The 19494-nt window shown below is 43.4% G+C and overlaps 1 protein-coding gene and 1 long non-coding RNA gene across 3 annotated transcripts in view; one reads left to right on the top strand and one right to left on the bottom strand.

The window, feature by feature from the left end:
* Positions 1–19494, bottom strand: part of LOC137325494 (uncharacterized) — a 117522-nt gene that overhangs the window by 57368 nt on the left and 40660 nt on the right. The window lies entirely within an intron of this gene.
* Positions 6861–19494, top strand: part of LOC137325493 (regulator of G-protein signaling 8-like) — a 38164-nt gene continuing 25530 nt past the window's right edge. Inside the window, exon 1 of the mRNA XM_067990652.1 lies at positions 6861–7177. Within this exon, the coding sequence (XP_067846753.1) occupies positions 7061–7177 (117 nt within the window). The 5' untranslated portion in view covers positions 6861–7060. The remainder of the gene's footprint in view (positions 7178–19494) is intronic.

Genomic DNA, 19494 nt, shown 5'->3' on the forward strand with positions numbered 1-19494 from the left:
ATAATTTCAAACTGGTTTGGAACTGGCAGACATAAAATTATTTTTAGAAATAAACTTTTTTTTTAGTACTGTGGAATGTATTCTAGAGAGGTTTGACTCTCCCTTACAATGGGGCCCTCTGTAATTACTGATTGAATTGTCATTCCATTGTTTCAGTTTCCATGTGTACCATGTATGGAAATAATGAACATTGGAGTATCTTAATAATGGATTCTAAACCGACTAATACTCCAATAAACCGATCAATAAAACTGAATTGGGCCCTGCAGTAAATGAAGAGAGGACAGTGAAAATGGAGTACTTTTAGACATGGTGCAAAAATGTTGTTGTCATTCTTAAAGTTGAATTGTCCTTTTTTCCATGGGACATTGTTGCACAATAAAGATAGACGTATTTAATACAGTGCGCAGCAAAGATGACTATTTTAGCTTGGGAAGATAAACATGACCTGCCTTGCATGTTGGCTTGGTATTCCCAGACACATGGAGGGTTGAATGCTTTATGTCTTTTATGTGCTTATCAGAATGGATTCAAGTCAGTAGCGACGTTTACAGCAGGTGATAAAATACCAGCATGTTATATTTTCCTACCTCTGTATCAGATATTCTATTCAAAATGCATCTATTATCTTAGCCTCCAGTGAGGCTGCGGTGATGAATACTATGAGTGTAGCTCCTCTGGACTCATTTTACTCTCTCAGATTTCACAGGATCGCAGAAAACTGTTATGAATTTTGTAGATTGAATTTGGAAAAGCTTAACAAGAATATTCAGGCATGTCCACCTTCGGGCACACGGGGATTGATCTCTCTGCTTGAATGGTGAGGCCCAACGCGCCCCTAATATTGGGCCTCGGGTCTCATTACCATTGGGGCAGCAAGCTGGTGAAGCAGGATGGAAGATCGGGCCCCTGCGACACCAGCAGCAGCCCTCAGGTGGGGGAAGGGGGGGCGACCAGGAAAAGGGGAGGGGTGGGGGGGATGAGGTTGGGTCGGAAGAGGTTGGGTCGGGAAGGGGAGTGATTGGGGCTGGCAGGGGAGGGTGGGAAGTAACAATGGTCAGTGGTAGGGAGTGGTGGATGGGAGGAGGAAGGAAGGGGAGCGATTGGAGAGTTTGGAGAGGGGGTGGAGGTGGGGTTAGCAATGGCCAGAGGTAGGGAGTGGTGGATTTTGGGGGAGGGAAGTGGTAGTGATCGGGGGGGAGGGGGTGATCAGTTGGCAATATGTTCAAGAATTCAATTGAGGAAGTATCCTGGACCATGAGAAACGTTTGACACCGTTGATATTTGGGAGGATCTGAAGACTCTGAGGTATTCAATGACTGTGTCAGGATATACAGTCTACTCCTAATAATTCAAGATTGCTTTTTGCACAAAAAATAAATTGAATTGTCCAATAATTTGAATTAAGCAATAACTCAGAAAAGTGAAAATTTAATGCTAAAAGATAGTTGAATCCAGCGTGATGATCTGGACTGCACTGCCTGAAAGGGTGGAGGAAGCAGATTCAATAGTAACTTTCAAAAGGCAATTGGATAAATACTTGAAAAGGAGAAGTTTGCGGGGCTATGGGGAAAGAACAGGGGAGTGGGACTAATTGGATAGCTCTTTCAAAGAGCCGGCATAGGCATGATGGGCTGAATGGCCTCCTTCTGTGCTGTATGATTCTATGATTTGAATTAAGAGAAATAGAATGTTGATATTCCAGTCAACATATTTTTGGGCAGCATGTTGAGAATTTTTAAATTAGCCAACTGAGCTGTTGAAGGTAGGAGCTGGTCCCATCTGCAAGTACATAATGTTGTTTATTGGGTTTTTCTGAGAGGCCAATAGTTTGCTCAGAGGAACATTTTATCGGATGAATCTGGCATAGTTATAATACTCTTTTTGCAATAATATTCTTCACGATGTTGGGTTATAACTCAACTCTTTACCTAACGAGAGGTCAGTTAGACACATGTACATTTATCACTTTTACTGGTGGTGACCTTATGAAGTTTATGCCTACAATTTTTTTTAAGCAATGACTGTGGGAAAACATGTTCACTTTGCACAGCTGGGTAAGTTTCATTTCACAACGGTTTACAAAACTGTGGACCAGGGGTCAAATCAAATGGTTTTGATTTTCGTAATCTCGGAATCTTTGGCATGGCCTATGAAGTCACGCCGATCCCTGCTGAGAGAAACGGTTGTTTTATGGGGTTTAAACACATAGCAAGCATCAATGGCATGGTTTTCAAAGCAATGGCTTTTATAGAGCGTTGTCTTGCTCCTCCAAATTATCTTTCAGAGAAGGTTTCCGATATATTTTATGTGAGGTGGAAGATCTGTGGCAGGAAACAATGTGGGAGTTTGATATTCGATTTCATGTGACATGGGGGAGGGGTGGCAAAGAAGCTGACTGCAAAAGTAGAAGGAAAGGGCAGACTTGCATTTATATAGCGCCTTTCACAACCTCAGGACGTCCCAAAGCACTTTACAGCCAGTTAAGTAATTTAATTTAAATAATAATGTTATTATTTAATAACAATTAATAAGCACATAATCTATGGCTGTCATTTCATTGCAGAACTGAGGGAGTGCTGCAGTGTCGGAGGTGCTGTCTTTCAGAGGAGATGTTATACCGAGACCCCCTCTGCCCTCTCAGGTGGAATGAACGATCCCATGACACTATTCAAAGAAGTGCAGGGGAGTTCCCCAGTATCCTGACCAATATTCATCCCTCAACTAATATCACTAAAACAGATTATCTGGTCATTATATCAGTGTTATTTGTGGGATCTTGCTGTGCATAATTTGGCTTCCGCGTTTCCTACTTTCCAACAGTGATTACACTTCAAAAGTACTTCATTGGCTGTATAGCGGTTTGGGATGTCCCGAGGTTGTGTAAGGCGCTATATAAATGTAAGTTGTTCTTCTTCTTTAACTTGGTATCGACTCCTGTGGCAATCTTCATAATCTGCCCAGTCTGACAGTTTAGGTTCTGGGTGATAGGAAGTTGTATTACCACATGGCAACAGCATATTGAAGCCATCTTTCTTGGCAAGATTAGTTCTGGAAGGCACAGGGATAAGAGTGTGGAGGAGTGATGGCTGTTGTGAAGTTGTGTGTGTGTGAGAATTCTGCTAAGGATTGTGTGTGTGTGAGAATTCTGCTGTCATCCATGCATTTGTTACCTCTAGACTCAACTATTCCAACGGTCTTCTGGCCGGCCTCCCACCTTGCACCCTCCATAAACTTGAGCTCATCCAGAACTCTGCTGCCTGTATCCAAATTCGCACCAAGTCCCATTCACCCATCACCCCTGTGCTCGCTGACCTACATTGACTCCATGCTTCCAGCAATGCCTCAATTTTAAAATTCTCATCCTTGGGTTCAAATCCCTCAATGGCCTCACCCCTGCCTATCTCTGTAACCTCATCCAGCCCTACAACCCACCGAGATCTCTATGCTTCTCTAATTCTGGCCTCTTACACATCCCTGATTTTCATCGCTGCACCATTGGTGTCCGTGACTTCAGCTGCCTCGGGCCTAAGCTCTGGAATTCCTTCCCTAAACCTCTCCCCCTCTCTCTCCTCCTGTAAGGTGCTCCTTAAAACGTACCTCTTTGACCAAGCTTTTAGTCACCTGTCCTAGTATCTCCTTTTGTGGCTCAGTGTCAAATTTTGTTTAATAATCGCTCCTGTGAAGTGCCTTGGGACGTTTCACTACATTAAAGGTGCTATATAAATGCAATTTGTTGTTGTTTGGTGGGGTGGGGATGGGATGCTAGTGTTAATGGTAGTTCAGGAACAAAACACACACTGCATGTGCCATATCTGACTGGGCAGAAGATGGCTTACTAAAATTTACAGTGCTCTGGTCAAACAGCACTGGTCCAGTTTTGGACACTGGGATACAAAGGAAACATCTAAGTTCTAGAGACTTGCATATTGTTAATTAAACACTAGATGGCCCTCTGATGGGAGTAAGCACACTGTAGCAATTACAGTCGCGGAATGTTCTATAGTGTCGGAAAATAAAAGCATATTACACAGATAGTGCAGAAACGAGCCACAAGGCTCATCCCATTCATTAGAGAAAATAAAGCAAGACTGGAGAAACACAGGGCTGAACGGATGCTACAAAGAGGGAATCATGTAAACAGAAGAGAGAAAACAGCATAGAAAAGATATAAAAAGAACACTATTTTAAGCTAAACCATGGCAACAGAAGAGGGGCACATGTTCAAATTGGTGAAAGGCAAATTTAGGCCTAAGGGCAAGAAGTTCTTCTTCACACAGCTATCACTGTGTTGCAGCTCTCTCGCCTTTGAGTTAAAAGGTTGTAGATTGAAGCCCCACTTTAGTTTTAAGCACGTAATCCAGGCAGACTCTTCAGTACAGTACTGAGGGAAATAAAGTCATTCGATGAGATGTTAAACTGAGGCTTTGTCTGTCTGTTAAGGTGAAGGGAAAATTCCCATGGTACTATTCAAAAAAGAGCAGAGTGTTCTCCTGGTGTCCTGGCCAACATTCAGCCCTCAACTGGTGACTTACCTCATTTGCTGTTTGCAGAACCTTGCTAGGCACAAATTGGCTGCTTTGTTTGCCTACATTACAATAGTGACTGCAGTTCAGAAAGTAATTCATTGGCTGTAAAGCACTTTATGACATTCAGAGGACATGAAAGGTGCTATATAAGGGCAAGTTTGTTCTTTCTGTCACACAAAGAATAAAGAGTAAAAGGGTACGGCAGTGTAGTGGTTATGTTACTGGACTAGTAATCCAGCGGCCTCGACTAATAATCCAAGGACCATGAGCTCAAATCTCACCATAGCAGTTTGTGAATTTGAATTCAGTTCAAAAAATAAAAGCTGGTATCAGTAAAAGTGATCAGATTGTCATTAAACCCAACTGGTTCACTAATGTCCTTTAGGGAAGGAAACTTGCCATCCTTATCCAGTCTGGCCTACATGTGACTTCAGTCCCACATCAACGTAGTTGACTTTTAACAACCCTCTGAAGTGGCCTAGCAAGCCACTTAGTTTTATTAAACCATTAAGAATGCAGCGGTTCAAGAAGGCAGTCCACCACCACCTAGACAGGCTTGGGCAATAAATGCAATATCGCCCGTTTCGTACTATCACCCAAAGTCAAAATGACCAAGTATTATTTCTATGGGGGGGTATTTGTGGTGTAGCTGGTTGTTCTTGGCAGTAGGACAGGTATGGTGGGGGGAGAGGCAGGGGGTTGACTATTTCCTTGCCTCGGAGCCTCCAGCAGTCCACCGGGGCTCCAGGATTCCACTGTGAGCACAGTGGTTTTATCTTAACCTGCCCCTCCTTTCAATTTGTCACATGTCACAGATGGCTTCCTACTCGGCCATCAGCCATTGTTATTTTCAGGCCTCTCTTTTCCCGGCGACATTGTTGCTGAATTGGTATTTTCTGTGTACCTGAGAATGAGGTTGGTGTATTCCAGTAAAACTGGTCTTTGTGGGAGGGTCTCGAGTGGACAGACAAGTGAGTCATTCCCAATTAGAACTGTTTGTCAGGGAATGATCGATTTGTAGTTATTGGAAAAAGTCCTTGTCTATTCTGTACATAAGAACGTAAGAAATAGGAGCAGGAGTAGGCCATCCGGCCCCTCGAGCCTGCTCCATCATTCCATAAGATCATGTCAGATCTTCCACCTCATCTCTACTTTCCCGCCTGATCCCCATAGCCCTTGATTCCCTTAGAGTGCAAAAATCTATCTATCTATCAATATACTCAACAACTAAGCATCCACAGCCCTCTGGGGTAGAGAATTCCAAAGATTCACAAGCCTCAGTGAAGAAATTCCACCTCATCTCAGTCCTAAATGGCCGACCCCTTATCCTGCGACGATGCCCCCTAGTTCTAGACTCTCCAGCCAGAGGAAACAGCCTCTGAGCATCTACCATGTCAAGCCCTCTCAAAATCTTATATATTTCAATGAGATCACCTCTCCTTCTAGTCGGCTTTGAGGTCTCCAAACTCTTTGTGGATGCATTGGCCCCACTTAGTTTTAAACACAATGTTGTCATTTTGACTTTGTGCGATAATATAAAACAGTGATAGCGAGTCGGCAGCCCGTTATTAATTTTTTTTTTACTTCAATGGAAATAAAAATGGGGAGAGATGTAAAAAAAAGGCTGCCTTACTTGCTATCACACGTTTTATTTTATCGCACAAAGTCAGTATCTACCCCCAATATCTACTCTAGTCCCACTTAAAGTTCCAGTGTGGGAAACAGAGGAATTCAAACCTGGAAAAAATGAACCCCTGATAAGAACTTACCTTTATGAGATTGTAATAATGAGGTTTGACAATATTTGTATCGGTATAATTTTGGGTATATAAGGTTTGTATTAAATTAATATTTGAGTCACTGAGATACTTTGTGGTTATAAAAAAAAATTTAGAATTATAATCAGATAATTATGTTAAATGTACAATAATAGCAATGATAAGACTTAAGGCTCCCTTCCTTTTTGACTTTGAATTTAGTATACATTTTACTGTATATATTCACTGTACATACTTGCAGATTTCTGCCACTGTCTAATTAATTGTTCAAAATCCTTTTATGCTATCCAAGACAATGCCTCAGAAAGCTGAAACTGCTTGCCAAAATTTTAAGAATGTGGATACTCCCACAAAAGAACCTTTCAATGCATTTCTCAGCAGGAGACTGGACTTTTTATCTGCAGAATCAAAATGAAAAAAAAAATGGATTTTAGTGTAAACCTTTTCAATTCTGCCCCTCTCTTATCTCTCAGCTGCAAGCCAAACCACCTTAGCACAAGCAAAAAGCCTCCCTTCCTCCTTCTCCTCCCTCCCCCCTCCCATGCCAGATGAATTTTGTATGAATTCTAGGGCTCTGAATGCATTACTGTCTCGAGCAAGGACACAGAAGGAGCTTGGTACAGACTGTGCCCTCAGAGACTGCAGGAGCCAACAATAGCTGGAGCTTGTTAGGATGCAAGACTGGCATACAGACAGTTCCCCTAGTGAGGCTTGAGTAGAGACAGAGTGAGCAATCTGCCTTCACACAATCTGATGTACCAAGAGATACCCGACGGTTTTATTCAGAGCATTCCTGCTCCAGTACTGACTACCAACTGCAAGAAAAGCCATTTTAGAGCTTCATTTACATTGTTTACAAGTGCCAGAAAGGTAAGGTTTATGCCTTGTTAACTGCCTTGCAGTTTATAAGTGTGAATTCCAAATGCTATGTTAAAGTAGAAGATATTCCATTACTAATGTAAAATATTTTATAACAACAAACCTTTGCAACTTGCCGTTTCTCCTGCTTCACCTTGCTTGGTGAGAGCAAACTCTATTGTTTGTTTTTACATCTAACATGGATGAATTTTGGAATGCTGACTTTGCTCATTTTCCCTTGTTCTTGGATTTATGTGCAGAATGTAATGGGTAATTATTAACTTTAAAAGCAAATTAATTAGACTTTTTGGAGGGTTCCTTGGGCATGTTAAATCTTGAGTAAATGCCTTTTTTAAAAATCAAAATAAAGATTTGATTCCTGAATACTTTTTTAAAAAAATCTTTCGAATACCATTCATTTCTTGGAGCCTTCAAACCACATATGAACCTCGTAAGAAAGGAATCCTAACTAAAGGAAACTTGGCTACTAAAATACAAGATTGGCTACCAAATTTCAGAAGCTTGGTTGACCACTAGTTATCCTTTTTTTTTTACAAAGAAGGCACCATGCAGACTCAGTATGATGGAGATTATGCCAGCATAACATGGCAAAAACACACTTAAATAGGTCACCTTCTTACTAGCCTTCTGTAAAAAGAAGCCACTTCCATGATGGGCTGCATACATTTACAGTGAGGCCACCAAACCTAAATATGCAGGCAGGCATCACTTGCCTGTAAACTAGAACTGAACAACTGGGCAGAATCGTGTAATATTTCTTTACTGATGCTATTCTCTGGAAAAGCAAGAAACAAACTTGATATATGGCGTGATGCATGTCATGACTGAATGAGACTCACATTCAGAGGCAGGGCTGCCCACGTCTGCATCAGATGTGCTTAAAATGTTGAAGTGTGGACACAACCCGGGCAGCAGTCAACACCTATACTTATTTTTATCAGGCGTGTGTAACACATAGCCAGCTATGGCCAAACTTCAGTTTCAAATCACACTTGCAGTGTCTATAAAGGGACACATTCCTACTGGTTTCTAGAAAGGAGAGGACTTATATTTACATAGTGCCTTTCATGACCTCAGGACATCCCAAAATGCTTAACAACTAATGAAGTACTTTTGAAATGTAGTCACCTTTGTAATGTAGGGAAACACGGCAGCCAATTTGCACACAAGATCCCAGAAGCAGCAGGGAAGTAAATGACCAGATATCTTTTTTTTTAAATGATGTTGGTTGAGGGATAAATATTGGCCAGGTCACTGGGAGAACTCCCCTGCTCTTCTTCGATTGTGCCATGGGATCTTTTACGTCCACCTTTGAAGGCTAACGGGAGCACGATTCAACTTCTCATCCGAAAGACAGCATCCCCTCAGTACTGCACTGGAGTATCGGCCTGGATTATGTGTTCAAGTCTCTAGAGGGGGGTTTGAACCCAGAACCTTCTGAGTCAGAGGTGAAAGTGCTACCACGGCTGACACCAGAGGTACCGGGGAAGAGAAAGATTACATTAATCTTTTTAATGTTGACTCAGAATATGAATTGTACTAATCAATTTTCAGGCAGGCCCTTGGTGTAACTCATCAAAAAGACGGCACCTAGGACAGTGCAACACTCCCTCAGTACAGCACTGAAGTGTCAGCTTGGGTTATGTGCTCAAGTCTCTGCGGTGGGCCTTGAACCCACGACCTTCTGAGGCGGGAGTGCTACCACTGAGCCAAGGCGGACACCCTGAAGGTGGAAACGTTTAGAAACTGGTAAAACAAAAGGTCCCCATCACAGTCAATCATACCATGGTTCCCCACCAAAAAGTGCTTTAGCTCCATCGAGCCTGGCATTTAACCCCGTAGCTGCCGCCCCACATTCTCCATCAGTTCAAACGGACACTTGTTAAGCTCGGAGTAAGTTCCACTGAGATCCAAAATGGGTCAATGTGTGAGCAGACCTCCTCGTCACTTTTTTAAAAAAATTAAATGTATGACCTTTGGAGAAATAACTGATTTATTCAAGAGGAGAGCCTGATAACGACCAACAAAATCAGCATTTATTAATAGGGCTACATGGGGAAAAAAAAAATTCCCACATGGTTACAAAACTATTATTTTACTCCTCCCCCCCCCTCCCCCCCATAAAGAGAGTTAACAACATGAAATTGCTTCACAGCTAAAGTATTGCCACTATGCAAAGATATTGTATTTGAAGGCAGTGCTTTGGCAGACTGACTGGACTGGAATAAATCCCGCTGTTGCAGCCCAAGGCTTTTTAGCATTCTTAGCTCCAGCTTTCTCAAAAGGAAAACAAATGGCTGACTTTCTGATTGATGGAGCGTATCATTGCTAAGACATCTGCGCAGCATTCATCCTGTAGCATTTATAGAACCTTTTCAACCCAACTCTGATTGCATTCATTGCATTTGGTCCAGTGCCTGCACAATGTGCACATTCGAAGCAAAAGGGGAAGCTTTGATCATGTTAGGAGGCTTTCACAGAGAGCATTTCTGTTTCTCTTTCAAGCTGTGTTACTTCTAGGTAGAGGTCGTTCATATCCTTCAAGTGCTTAACTGCAGTTCCAGTCTTTTCGGTCAAATTTTTCAAACATCTTAATCTGTGAGTGCTTTATGCTGAAGCTTAAATTGAGGCACATTTAGAAACATAAAATATTTAATTGAATTTATTTTGGAACCATCAGTTTTTCTTTACCTCCTCCCCTCTCTCATCAAAGGCCACGCACAATTCTTTGGACAGGATGGTCGACGAGGCCTCGATTGCATCCCCTCACTAGTGCTACTCTGTAACTTGCTCTTAGGAGCTTACACAACATTGGTCCTGGGCGACAGGCTCACTGGCTTTTGCTCCCCCTTATAGGGGAAATGCCCAGGCACTGCTGGAAGCTCATGCGAAAGGTGTGCCAGGTATCAGGAGCTTAATACATGGGGAATCACAAGAGTGAACCCCATGTCCACCACTTTAAGGAGATACACCACATAAAAGGTGTACTCACGTGAAGTTAAAAGGCACGTAGGTCTTCTAGGGCATGCAATACAGGAGATAAAAGCATTACAATATCTTGATGGATGGACCCTATGACATCATGACACCTGCGCAAGTAAACTCTCCAATTCATGGGGCTGCAAGAAGCCAGCACTGCTCTGCTATTATTTATTTTGCTGATGCAAAACTCCTTCTGCTATCAACTTATATGTAAACTGATTCCTTTCTGACCAGTAAGGTAGCCCAGCCTGATCCAATCTTGACCCACAGCAAATATAAAAGAGTTCATGACCATACCAAGTTATAGGAAGAATAAACACATCTTGGAACTAAGTGCTTCACTGGCTATTTCAACGATCAACGGGTGTCACCCCATTTGAGCGCAAAGTCACCCAGCATTGTTTACTGGGAACAAATGCATTAATACATTCATATCAAGTTCCTTTGTCTGCTATCTTAAAGGTCAAAATAAACTGGGTTAATATCTTCATTTAAATAGCAAGCAGAGGAATTTCATACGAACATGTTAGCACATTTATTATTAATATTGGCAGAGAAATATTTCAACCCAATTCTGCCCATCTATAAGAAGGGATCAAAGTCGGATCCCAATAACGATGGAATATCTACTACCAATCATGTCAAAACTCATGGAAATGATAAGGAGCGATACTATTAATGTCCATCACAAATTTAGAGCAGTACCCCCTCAACATAGCAAGATAATACATTCCATTCTCAGTGAGCTTCTTGTAGTATCTGCGGCCTGCTGAACTTGATGTACTCCTCTCTCAGAAGATGCAAACATTGGGTCACAGTGAACGAACACTCATCTTTGTACTGAAATATTATGCAGGAATTCCTCAGGTAAATGGCCCATCGATGAAGAATGGCTCCATTCTTCATCGATGAGCTGGTGGATGTCATCAAAAATGATGTCTTTCGCGATGCTGATGCCACTCCCTCTACAGATTGAGACGTCCCCAGCTGGAAGATAAGCAGCAGTTGAATCACTATGGCAATGATTGGATAGAATTGGCACAGCATGTTCTTCACACCACCGAGGGGACCAAGTGGTAATCTCTCTCAATAAATGTTATCTCTCCACCCTTACTCAATCAATACCGCTAACTCTCCTCAGTTAGAAAGAGAAAAAAAAATAACTTTCTGAAAACAAACTCCATATTCTTAAATGGTCAACAGAAAGAAGCAAATCAAAAATGGTTACTTAAAATCAATGTATTAAGTGACTCATCCTGAATCCGGAGTAATGTTCTAGCATTTGTCCTAACTGGGTTTCCCCCACCCCCAATTTTCTCTGCAATTACTTCTCTCCTCTTGGTGGCACTGGCTTCTACTGAGATACATTTCCATTGGGTTAGCACCCATCTGCGTACCTAACCTGAGCATCTATTCCTCATGTGCCAGTTCGTCAATTGATGTCAGCAAACTATTTGACAGCAGGGAGCATCAACGCCAAGCCTACTCCTGTCCACAACCTGTAGGGGTACTGGTCAGCAATCAGGAGCGGGAATGCTGACGGATTTCTCCGCTCCCTGTCCTGGGGTCGCTGAAGTGCAATTACCATCTTGGCAGGGATCAACCAACTCAGCACAGACTAGAGATCAAGTGCTGGCCACCCTCCAGAATCTCATCTCTATTCTTCATCTGTGAGCATGGACAGAGAATGTCAGCAGGTTATTTAGCAGCAAAGGGTATCAGAGCTAAGCTCAATTCTGTTCTCACTTAATATGCTCAGATGCACACTCTCCAGCGAGAGTCATTGAATAGCAATCTGAAGCAGAAACAATGGCTGATTCCCCTCTCCGCTTGTTAGTCTAAAGGTGTTGAGGTCAGTCACCCCAACAGTTACCTTGGTTGAGATCAGATCACTCAGCATGCACCAGACATTGAATCTCAAACATTCTGCTTTGCATCATATCAAAATTATATTTGCGTTACAAAAACACAAATGCATTTTTGCTGCATGGAACTACAAGCTGCTTGTCATTTTTAGTGCTTGTGTGTTCAAATTGTAAACCCTCAGTTTTGATGAAAGGACTAAGATTTTGAACCCTCCAATAGTTTGGTGGGTGAATGTACCATGTAGTGCGGCAGTAGGATACGATAATTGTTCTCGGGTGGAGAACGGGTTGGGGGAGGGGCAAGGGAACAGAGGGGGAAAGGAGAAAAAAAAAATCAGCCAATGCTCTCTTCCCCTCCCTCACCTTTCCCCAAATGTTCTTTAGTAGCCAATGCTGGGAAGTATGCAGGTATACATGTCAGTGGAAGAAAGGATCAGCTTAGTTGTGATGCTCTTGCAGTTGAATAGCCTGCTGCCAAAGACTAATAAAAAGAACAAAGTGACAATAAAAGGAAGCAGATAGAAAGAAAAAGAAAGAAGAAGAAGAATTGAATAAAATAAATGTCTAGATTGACACAACCATGTCTGTGATTTGAATAAAAGGTTAGGTGGCATTTTATAACAAAACGTGCTGAAGCAGGTGTTGTCATCTCACTTATATGACGGAATGTTTAGACTGCTGAGTTTCTGAGTGAAATGCGAGCTAGGTTAGGAAATTGTTGGACGACTAATGATTTCAAAGGCTGGCATCGCCGCAGACACAGTCAACAGTGATTGAGCGATCCAATCTGCAAATCACCGTTTAATTCAGCCTCAGAGAATACGGATGACTTATTTTTTTTAGGGAAAGTAATTTGTTACCTCTCAGAAACTGGCATTGCCTCTGGGACCTTATTTGTGGAAAATTGCATCAAGGTGTCGCGCCATCCCCCGGTGCACTGCGTCAAGACACTTGACCTACTTAGTCCATCTCATTATCGCTGTGGAAGTAGAAGGGCCAGGGTAGGCAGCAGTAAGGCAAAGAAATCTGTCTAACCAGTGCCAACATCAGGCCCTAAAAGTGACTAACAGATTGTCTGTGTATTTCATGCTTTCAGCTTTAGAAGGTCAGGCTTAATTGCTGAGATCGTTACAGTTAACTACTTATTTTTTTCATACGGAAAGTGTAAGAACAGTGCAGCTATGTACACACTTAAAAATAAACATGACACTGGTCTAGAAAGCTGACTGTGCATTGCTGGGATGAGTTGGATGCTTAAAAACAGCATGTCACAGAAAACCTACCTCAAAACAGCTCTTGATAAGAACTGTGTTACAATGAGCATTAATGTGTAGACAAGGAACTCTCTCTCACTAATAACACCTGTACATCATTTGGGCACCTCTGAGAGATTATGCAAATTTTTTAATCCCAATGGCCTTGTTAGTGTGGCACATCTGCACAATGGGTGCACTTCAACCCTCATGGGAAGATTTAATTAGCTATGTTTGGAAATCTCCACACATTCAGCTGCACATTATCTTCCATGAAAGACCAACAAGCTGGTTAGAGCAGCAGTAAAATTACCACACACCAAATTCACATTATCATAGAATCATAGAAAATAGGAGCAAGAGTAGGCCATTCAGCCCTTCGGGCCTGCTCCGCCATTCAAAACGATCATGGCTGATCATCTAACTCAGTACGCTGTTCCCGCTTTTTCCCCATATCCCTTGATCCCTTCAGCATTAAGAAATATATCTATCTCCTTCTTGAATATATTCAGTGACTTGGCCTCCACTGCCTTCTGTGGTAGAGAATTCCACAGGTTCACCACCCTCTGAGTGAAGAAATTTCTCCTCATCTCGGTTCTAAATGGCATACCCCGTATCCTGAGACTGTGACCTCTGGTTCTGGACTCCCCATCCTCTCTGCATCTAGTCTGTCTAGTCCTGTTAGAATTTTATGTTTCGATGAAATAAACTCTCATTCTTCTAAACTCTAGTGAATATAGGCCTAGTCGACCCAATCTCTCCTCATACGTCAGTCCTACCATCCCAGGAATCAGTCTGGTAAACCTTCGTTGCACTCCCTCCATGGCAAGGACATCCTTCCTCAGATAAGGAGACCAAAACTGCACACAATACCAAGGCCCTGTATAACTGCAGTAAGACATCCCTGCTCCTGTACTCAAATCCTCTTGCAATGAACGCCAACATACCATTCGCCTTCCTAACTGCTTGCTGCACCTGAATGTTCGCTTTCAGCGACTGGTGTACAAGGACACCCAGGTCTCGCTGCACCTCCCCTTTTCCCAATCTATCACCATTCAGATAATAATCTGCCTTTCTGTTTTTACAACCAAAGTGGATAACCTCACATTTATCCATGTTATACTGCATCTGCCATGTTCTTGCCCACTCACCCAACTTGTCTAAATCACATTGGAGCCTCTTTGCATCCTCCTCATAGCACAAATTCCACTCCAGCTTTGTGTCATCTGCAAACTTGGAAATGTTACATTTAGTTCCCTCATCCAAATCATTGATATATATTGTGAATAGCTGGGGCCCAAGCACTGATCGCTGCGGTACCCCACTAGTCACTGCCTGCCACCCGGAAAAAGACCCGTTTATTCCTACTCTCTGTTTCCTGTCTTTCAACCAATTCTCAATCCATGCCAGTATATTCCCCCCAATCCCATGTGCTTTAATTTTGCACACTAACCTCTTGTGTGGGACCTTGCTGTCTATCGGATCTTCTACGAATTGGCACTCTGGCAACATTACTACGTCTATCATGGTGCTTTTGGTTTGACAAATCTATTGTCAATTGCAAAGGTATAAAGTCAGCTTATGGTTTTTAAAAAATCTTCACATGAAGTTAGCTCGTTGCTGTTTTGAAGCGATCGGAATGAAATGACAAATTATATTTCCTTCAGTCTTCATGCTCCCTGCAAGCGCTCCTTCATTACAGTGAAAATATTAGCGATATTGCACAGGAGTAAATCTGACTCGCGATCTCTGCCTTGTGCAGCACGGCACACGAACAGAGGAAGAAGAGTAACATCAGAACAGGGCCCAAAAAGCTCATCACCATGGGAACCAAGTACACCAGTGTAATTCCACAAATTCTATATGGTTCAGTAACATTTCCAAAAGAGTATCAGATCAGGAAGAGTGCCCTACTGGATCTGTTTCACTAGTGGACTGAGGCTTAAAATGACCAGTCTTTAACAACCGTGAACTGAAATGTGCCTGTACCAGTGCAGCATCCCACGTAAACCCAACGTGAGGAACGACACAATGGCTAGGAATGAAGTCCTGGCACTTCCTGAGGGGGAGAGCCAGCTTTTTATCCTGTTAAACACAGAGCAAGGGTGGGGAGTGATTTTTATTTCCTTCCATTTATACAGAAACAATAAGAAACAAGATTCTCATTATTCGGCCATTAAGTGCCTAGAAGAATAAGTGAAAGCAAAGGGTACAACTAAATAAAGTCAGTGGTCCTAAAAGTCTTTCATCAACCTTCTTTATCAGGCTTTTCGTCTTGCTGCTGGACTATGCATCACACAATAAGATCATTTGTTTCACTGGAATTAGTCATTTTACTCGTTCACAACAGCCACTCTGTCTCAGGCCCTACTTGGAAAGCGTTTCCTTTTAACTCTTTGTCAGAGGAGCGCTGTTGTGTTAGGACACCAGTTTGGCAACTGCCTCCTCCTCTCCAACAATGAATAATTGTGCTCAGCAGTTCATAGATCCAGATTTTATGATTGGAACCTCTAAAAGTCACACACACCGCACACACACACAAAAAAACTGAAGAAATGAGTGTTTTTCACAGCCATGTCTAGGAGACCGTTCCAAGGATTTCATCATCAGTCTCTAAAAATGTAATTGCTTCAAACAGCAACAAACCAACTTCGTGCAGATTGAAAAGTGACTGGTCTGCACAAGTACAATTGCTGTTTCATTTCAGAACGTGTATCTTATTTAAAATATCACTTTTTTCTCCCTGTACGGAACTAAAGAAAGCAGCCCACCCAGATTAAAACAAAAGCAAAATACTGCGGATGCTGGAAATCTGAAATAAAAACAGAAAATGCTGGATATACTCAGCAGGTCAGGCAGCATCTGTGGAGAGAGAAACAGAGTTAACAGCCTGGATTTTCACTCCAGGCTGTGGAGATAGCAGGGAGGTGGGGAGGCATTTCTGGATGGGAAACCCGGAAGTTTGGGTTTCCTGGACGTCCTTACAATTTTGACGTGAGGGGACATCTTTTAAATTTTTTCTGCAGGTTTCCCGCACGGCAGCCAGCCAGATTGGCAGGTAAGCTGCCTGTCGGACGGCAGAGCATCTGGGGATCAGGTGCTAGCGGGTAGGTCAGACATCGGTGGGGGGGGGGGGGGGGGTCGGCTGATGTGTGTCGGATCGCGGCAGATAAGCTTGTTGCGCCTGGAGGAAGCACTCGCCCTCGCCCACAAGCAGTGCAATAAAGCCAGTTACCTGTTGATCCGGGACTTCTCGCCTCCTCTTACGTGGCGTGAAGCAGAGGGCCCGGGAATCCCGATCCCTGAGAGTTAAAAATAAATAGGCTATTAAAAGGGAGGCACGCAGCCGCCTTAAAAGATTTGAGTGACCGACCCGCCTCCTGATAGCAGCTTGGTCGCCCGCCCCTCGACCTGCCTCCGTTAAAACCGGAAGTGGGCAGGTTTTACGTTTTTACCTTCCCCCCTCCACCCCCCCCAACCCACCCGTCCTTGGGGGTTAAAATTACCCCCAACGTTTCAGGTCGATGACCTTTCGTCATTGCCTGTAGCAGTATTGAGTCATACAGATTAACCTGACATGCTGACCTGCTGAGTATTTCCACTCAGATTAAATGTGTCTTTCCAGCATTGTCCATTATGGAGATTCACAACAGAAACCATTTTCAGTAAGTGTACTCATGTGTTGACCTCTGCTCTATGAACCCTGGGCTCTGGAGCTTGGGCCAGTAGTGCAGGTCAGTGGTGTTAGTACACAGACCACGGTCCTGAAATGATCCTTTACTGCATAGCCTTCCATATCTTCTCAGCAACAGAACTAGAAAGAGCGGGGGTTAAATTGGATTAGGCCATAAACCGGGCCCGGGTACTGTGATCCGTGACTAACCTACACCTGGTGCGTCCTGCGCAGGCAGGACGAGACATTCGTCCAGCCTCAGTACACTGAAAGCAGCGTTGCAAATCAGCGTTGACACGAGGATTTAAGGACATTCTCACTTTTCACCAGCAGGGGGAGCCCCAACCTCTTAAAGGCAGGATGTCTGTCTGACAGCCTGCCAAAATCTCTTAAAGGTAGCCGGTCGGTACCTGTTATTTGCTAAAAGTAACTATCTGCACAGAGTTTGAATGGAGATCAGACATTGCACATGTAAAACACTGATGCAGGTCCTGTCCCTATGTTTACACACTGATGAGTTATGTTAAAACATTGAATAAAGGTTGCGCGCAACTAAATCCCACATCCTCCAATCTGCATGCCACACCTCACCGATCTGCCGGTCCGAGTTTGTACCGGGCCTGCGCGAGTGCGTGCACCAAGGTTTTCTGATGATGCACTAGAGGCCTTGGTGCAAGAGGTGGACAGAAGGAGGGACATCTTATATCCAGAGTGCAGTGGGAGGGCAAGAGGCCCTCCAGACAAATGCTCAAAAGGCAGTGGGAGGCAGTAGGGGACGCAATCAATGCCAGGCGCATAGCACCACGAACATGGATGCAGTGCAGGAAGAAGTTCAATGCTTTGACACGAGTGGTCAAGGTGAATGAGGTCAACTGTCAAGTGGCATCTCCTACCAACTGCACCACTAGCCACATCCACTGCTCCACAAACTACACCCCCCCATCACCCACATCCCAACAAATACGTTCCATCAGTATGCAACTCTTCCAATCAAATGCTTCCTCTCACCCTTACACATTACCACTGTTGCAAGCCGCACATCCACAACTTTCAGGTCGCACACACCGGCAGCTATTCAACCATGACAGGCACATCACCCAGACACACGTCCCGCTTTCTTGCAGGAGAAGGTGTTGCATAACAGGAGGCAGCAAGTGGCAGTGGCATTTAGCCCCTTGAGACTGTTCCGCCTTTCAATAAGATCATGGTTGATCTGTGACCTAACTCCATATACCCACCTTAGCCCCATATCCCTTAATACCCTTGGTTCACAGAAATCTATCAATCTCAGATTTAAAGTTCACAAATGAGCTAGCATCAACTGCCGTTGCAGAAGAGCGTTCCAAACTTCTCCCACCCTTTGCGTGTAGAAGCATTTCCTAAATTCACTCCTGCACGTCCTGGCTCTAAATGTTAGGTTATGTCCCCTCGTCTTAGTATTCAAGTATAGGAGACCTCCAAAAACAGTCACAAATGCATCAGCAGCCAGAAGCAATAATCCAGCAACTAACCTATAAATCCTGCATGGTCCCTTTAAATAGCGCTAGTGGGGGAGTCCACCACGCACTCTAAGATCATGTTCAGATGGTCATGGTTAAGACAGTGCGTTGAGTGGAGCATTAAATCCTAAAATGGTGTCCATCACTTTAAATCAGCGGTGCACACTGATCGAACACATGTTCTCCCTACTTTACATGCTGCCGGTGTTCGTTATTTGTGCATGCGCTAAACCCTTTACCAAGATGGCATCCGGCGCGTCTCACGCTCGAAGTGTGCATGCGCATCCAAGACGCCATCTTGGATTTTCGGGAAGCTATGTAGCGCCGAAACAATGGGCACTAGACGGCCCAATTTCTAGCCCAACATGTTTGTTTCAAAGAAAAAAAAAAGAGTTCCCTTTTATTGGGTCCTACTAAAATGTCAAAAATACTAACTGGCACATACAAGTCCCTGGAGTTTTTACAACACGTGAAGACGCACAGTACCTTTTGAAAAACATAAATCAGCAAAATACAAAAATCTATTTTAAGAGCACAGTATTGTCTTCACAGTTATACAGTCACTTTCCTGTGGCATACTGAGTTGCCACAAGATACTTAAAAATTTTGAAAGGAGAATATCTGTACATTTCCTGGTGTCCATTAACCCCCTGTTCCTCCACCCCGCAGTTTTGCTCCACTCCTTTCAGGTGTCATGCCTCATGCTGCTGAACAGTTCCTTGGACACCTGCCGTCCTCGGGTACCTCACTCGGGTGGTCATTCTTCCACTGTGAGCTAAGAAAGTAAGTGGACAACATCACGTCACCATATCTGCTCCTATCCTCCATCAGGTGTCCACTCAAAGAAAGAAAGAAAGAAAGACTTACATTTATATAGCGCCTTTCACAACCTCAGGATGTCCCAAAGTGCCTTACAGCCAATGAAGTACTTTTTGAAGTGTAGTCACTGTTGTAAGGTACGGTTTTCCAGAAGGGGTTACTGAATACCTAGCAGGAGTAGAAACTCTGGTTGATATTTATACACCCTAGCTCTGGA

This window comes from Heptranchias perlo, chromosome 9 (assembly GCF_035084215.1).
Source record: "Heptranchias perlo isolate sHepPer1 chromosome 9, sHepPer1.hap1, whole genome shotgun sequence".
Taxonomy (NCBI): domain Eukaryota; kingdom Metazoa; phylum Chordata; class Chondrichthyes; order Hexanchiformes; family Hexanchidae; genus Heptranchias; species Heptranchias perlo.